This window comes from Bactrocera dorsalis, chromosome 1 (assembly GCF_023373825.1).
Source record: "Bactrocera dorsalis isolate Fly_Bdor chromosome 1, ASM2337382v1, whole genome shotgun sequence".
NCBI classification, from domain to species: Eukaryota; Metazoa; Arthropoda; class Insecta; order Diptera; family Tephritidae; genus Bactrocera; species Bactrocera dorsalis.
Genome location: NC_064303.1, coordinates 46,113,860 through 46,118,950, shown reverse-complemented (window position 1 = coordinate 46,118,950; position 5,091 = coordinate 46,113,860). Strand labels below are relative to the sequence as shown.

General features: G+C 32.4%; 1 protein-coding gene and 1 long non-coding RNA gene across 2 annotated transcripts; one reads left to right on the top strand and one right to left on the bottom strand.

Moving 5' to 3' along the window:
- Positions 1-2,466: 2,466 nt before the first annotated feature.
- Positions 2,467-3,786, top strand: LOC125775745 (uncharacterized). The gene is made up of 3 exons (XR_007421353.1): positions 2,467-2,724; positions 2,782-3,161; positions 3,219-3,786. It is a non-coding gene; the product is annotated as an uncharacterized LOC125775745 (long non-coding RNA).
- Positions 3,787-4,013: 227 nt separating this feature from the next.
- On the bottom strand, positions 4,014-4,891 carry LOC125777679 (uncharacterized). The gene is made up of 2 exons (XM_049452815.1): positions 4,665-4,891; positions 4,014-4,599 (listed from the first exon to the last, which is right to left on the bottom strand). Exons 1-2 carry the CDS (start codon positions 4,676-4,678, stop codon positions 4,014-4,016), a joined length of 600 nt encoding a protein of 199 aa, XP_049308772.1. The 5' UTR covers positions 4,679-4,891.
- Between the last annotated feature and the right edge of the window lie 200 nt (positions 4,892-5,091).

The following is a 5,091-nucleotide window of genomic DNA, read 5'->3' as shown; positions in this document are numbered from 1 at the left end:
GCGCAACAACAAATTCATGAGAAATATTTTCGTCACAAACATCAACACGAGCTAATGGGAAAACTTGTGTATTTGTTTTTTCGCATTTTCGCTCCAGCAAATTTTGTGGAAAAAATAGCAACAACATTCATAATTTTTTCTTATGATCCGTTAACCAGGAAGTAATAGGAAATCCTATGCAAAAAAATGATAATTTGGGAGCGATAAAAAAATAAATTGTTTTTGTTCTCGCACCATAAATTTCATTTTTGGAAAGCCTTTGCATTTGTTTTTGTACAAATTAATATACATAATATTAATTACATACAAATTAATATAATATCAATTACATACAAATTGTTTGAAAAATAAGTAATTAGTAAGTGATGGATAAAGTAGTGCAGACAGTTAATTTTATACACGCAAGAGGGCTTAACCACAGACAGTTACAGGCTTTTCTGGCTGATGTCGGTTCAGATGACGAAGACATTGTATAATTCAGTCGCGTTCGCTAGCTCAGCAGAGCAGCTACACTAAAACGATTTTATTCCATGCTGGACGACTTAAAGATTTTTCTTGACAACAAATACCAAGAAATTACTTTCCTTACTGATGAGCAGTGGTTGGCTGATCTGACTTTCCTGTTTGATATAACTAAATATCTTTCTGATCTTAACTTGAAAGACCAACTATGCACACAGTTATACGAACACGTTCTAGCTTTCACAAAAAAGCTTTTGTTGTTGGAAAAGCAGCTGAAACAAAAGCAGTTGATTCATTGGGAGACCTTATCTACAAGAAAGCAAGATACCTTGGATTTTGACAAGTACGTGTTGGTGTTACAAAGATTAAGGAACGAGTTTGACGACAGATTCGCAGACTTCAAATCACAAACTCCCTGCATGAAAGTATTTCAAAATCCATTTGATGTTGAAATTGAAGGCGCTGCGCTGAATTTACAGCTGGAGTTAATAGAATTGCAAAGCAGCTCTCATCTAAAAACAGCATATAATAATTGTCTTCCAAACTTAATTGAATTTTACAAAAAGTATATTACACCCAGTCAATACCAAAACCTTACTAAGCTGGCTATTCAACAAATTTCTTTATTTGTTAGTACATACAGTTTGCGAGCAGCTGTTTTCTCGTATGAAATTTAACAAATCAAAAAGCAGATCATCTTTATTAGATAGCCATCTTAAAGGCGTTTTGCGCATAGCCACTTCTGAAACTCCAGCTGACATATGTAGATGCGCTGTGCAAACAGAAAAAATTTTAGACATCTCATTAATTAGATTTTAAGAATAAGAATATCTTTATATGCTAAGGCCATAGTTACATTAATAATAATATATTAAGATTTATGTGATGTTGCTTTTTATAAATAAATAAATATACCAAAACTGAAGGTCTTTTTATTGTTTTTTTGGCCCGCTACGGTTATGAAAATGCTAAACCTGGCCCTTCACAAAATTATGTTGGACGGGCCTGACTTAGACAATATGTTTCTATTAAAGGAAAGCCAAGAAAAATTATAGCTGATAATGAATTTAATAACGTAATGTTAAGGATTTTTTAACATAGAAAATATAGAGGTTCATTTTACCAAGCCAAATAGTCATACAGGGAATTCGGATATAGAACGTTTTCATAATACAATTAGCGAAAAACTTAGAGTTGCTGAATTAGAATATAGGACTCTCTCAGTTCAAGAAAAAATGTTTAGATGTATCGAATTTTATAACAAATCGATTCATTCGGTAACTAAGGAAAAACCAATTTACATAGAAAATGGGAAAGTAAATAAAGAAATAATATTCAAAAAATTAAAAGAAACAAAAGAAAACAATATTAAAAAACTTAATGAAAAAAGAGAAAATGTTGTAATAAATAAAGAAGAAGCATTTGTTAAGAATTATGTGGCAGTACGTCATAAGAACGCACCACGATATAGGAAGCTTAAACTAGATAATGTACATACAACCAATATTAAAAGAGAAAATAAATTTGCAGATCAACTGGACACTAATATTTTTGATACTAATGACAATGGCTCCAACAGCAACGTCCATTTTAACCATCCAACCGATTCATGAAAACAGCGGACATGTGGAAATTAGTACATCCAAAACGGAAATTGTAGTTTCATCAGAATTTATAATACACGCCATAGATCCTTATGAAATTTTATATTTAATTAACAACATGACTTTTAATACAAATCTCTTGAGGCCATTACATCGCGATTTACTTAGGAATGAACTCTTAATCCTTAAAACAAAAGTCAAAACCTTAATACCTAAATCTAGTGGGAATAGGCATAAAAGAGGATTATTTAATTTGGTTGGGACAATGAATAAATATTTGGGCTTATTCGAGGCACTCCATAACTGCGACAATATTGCAGCCCTGATACTCAATTTGCAACACTGTTGCAGATGCTCAGCTGATACTTAAGCAGAATTATTGCAATATTTTGCGCGAATTGTGACCGAAAGTGAAACTTTAACCATGAACTTTTTAATAAATATAGCGATAGATAATTTTGAAAGCAGTGATAATAACCTGCTGCTTAAGTATGGAAAAAATAGAAAACAAAATTTTTTAAGAAAGAGAAAATGGTTCCTCGCTGAAATTTCAAAAAAGAGAACAGTGACGAAGATGATAAAGGTTTGGAAAACAATTCCATTGTACCATGATGATACATATTTTACGCATTTTCGCATGACTCGTGAAACATTTGCAGTAAGTATTGTTGTTTACTTTGTGGAAGTACGGGATAAATAAATTAATTTGTCTTAGGACTTGAAAAAGGCATTAGAACCTTTTTGGTCAACACCACACGGGGAATATTCCTTGGAACATTCCTTGCATATGACTCTTTGGAAGCTAAGCAATAGTAGAGTCACATATCGAGAGCTTGCCGATAGATTTAATGTTGGGCAAGGAACTGCCCACAAACTTTTCCTTAAAACAATCAAGACAATCTGCAAACTTAAAAACGAGATATGTCGTCAGTTTTACAGCAGAAAAAAATAATGGAAAACTTTCAAACAAGCCGGGTAAATTCATTTCCTTTTGTTGTCGGATGCTTAGATGGAACGCATTTCAAAATTAACACTCCTCAAACAGATGCAATCAGTTATTATGACCGTAAAGAAAATTTTTCAGTTATTATGCAGGTATGTACTTGGCTAATTATCTATTTTAAGATAAGTGTTATATAATCAATTATTTAGGCCATATGCGACAGTAAGTTCTGTTTTTTAGATGTGTTCATCGGCTACCCAGGTAGCTGTCATGATGCCAATGTGTGGAAAAATAGTCCACTTTACAAAGGGATCACATCTGGACAAATAAAACTTGCGAAAGATGCAATTATTCTAGCCGATTCAGCATATCCTGTTTCAAGATACTTAATTGCTCCTTTTAGAGATAACGGACATCTTTCCAGAGAGGAAAAACAATTCAACTATTATATGAGTTCAACCCGAGTATTTATCGAGCAAACATTTGGAATTTTCAGGGCTAAGTTCAAAATATTGAATCATATTGATATGCGCTATATAGAAGACATATCAACTGTGATATTAGCTTGCGCAATTTTACATAATTTTATACTGCGAAGCAATCCGGTTCATTCTGAAGACAATCATACGAGTATACCTGAAAATTTAGAAAATTCAAATGATCACGATATGATTGAACTACCTGAAAATATAAATGACACTAATGAAGGAATTATCAGACGAAATAACTTGAAAATGCTATTTATTTCATAGAAGTATTATTTCAATAATGTATATATGTATGTACATATCAAATAAATGATTAATTGATTGAAATCTTGTTATATCAGTTAATTTAATTAAAATCACCTACCCTAGAATACTAAACCATTTTCTGTTTCTTTTTTAATAAAATATTAATTAATTAATTAATATTTATTTTATTGAAAATAGGAACTCATACTTATAATAATAATATATATTATATTAATATAAACATAAAGTTAATTATAAAATGAACACTTTTTATTTTTGGCACAATTCCTCCAAAACTTGCCGCAAATCCAACATTGCTTTAATACTTTCCTTGTCAACCAGCAATTTTTCCTTTTCGATCTTCATAGTTTCTTCGTGCCGAATCTGCTCTTTCCGCGCTTCTTCTTTAAAAAAATCCAATGTTTCATATGCAATAGTTTTTGGTCGTTTTCTTCGACTGACACCTTCTGCATCGCTTTCTTCCACGCTCCTTTCCTCCTCACTCACTCCACTTTCAACTAAATATTGCAGTGAGCTCTGGAGGTTCCTTATGGGAGGCTCAATGGAGTGCCTATTTCCGAAAACGTTATCAAAATCCTTAAAATATTCCCACGTCGTGGCACCTCGACCTGTCGCGTCGTTGCGTTTTTTAATCCTCTTATACGTCGCAAACAAATTTAAAAATTTCCTCTGCATAAATTCTTTTGTTTGCGACACCTCCGGATTTATAATACGCATATTTTCGACCACCTTTCCCCATAGGACAGACTTTTTCCTCTTCCCGCCAGCAAACTCGGGCTCCAGGTCAAGTCGGGACCTTACTAGGAGTTTTGTAACCGGTGAATTTAACTTTTCACTGAAAAAATATAAATCACGATATAATATATGTTATTAAATTCAATAAATACCACTTTTACTTACCTCTCTTCTTCCATTATTGGCGCGCAATACAAAAATTTTTGAAGCAACAAAATACAACTATTTAAGAATTACTATAAAATATTTGCGCGCAGTAGAAAAATTTTTGATGCATAATGATGACATTTGGCGCGCATCAAGTGTCAAATTTTTACTCGCTCGAACGTCTGACTTTTGCACGAGTTGCCACATTTTTACATCGAATATGATGTTTGCGCAATATTGCGCAGTACTGCCAAGCTCGAATAAGCCCTTTATTTGGAACAATGGATGACATAGATAGAAAGGATATTGAGGATCACTTAAAGTTTATTGATCAAAATATGCACAATTCTATTACAACCTTAAACCAACAAGTTAAAATAAATAAATATTTTGAAAAAACATTTAAATATTTAAAAACAACAATAGAACAAGACAGGGAAAAAAT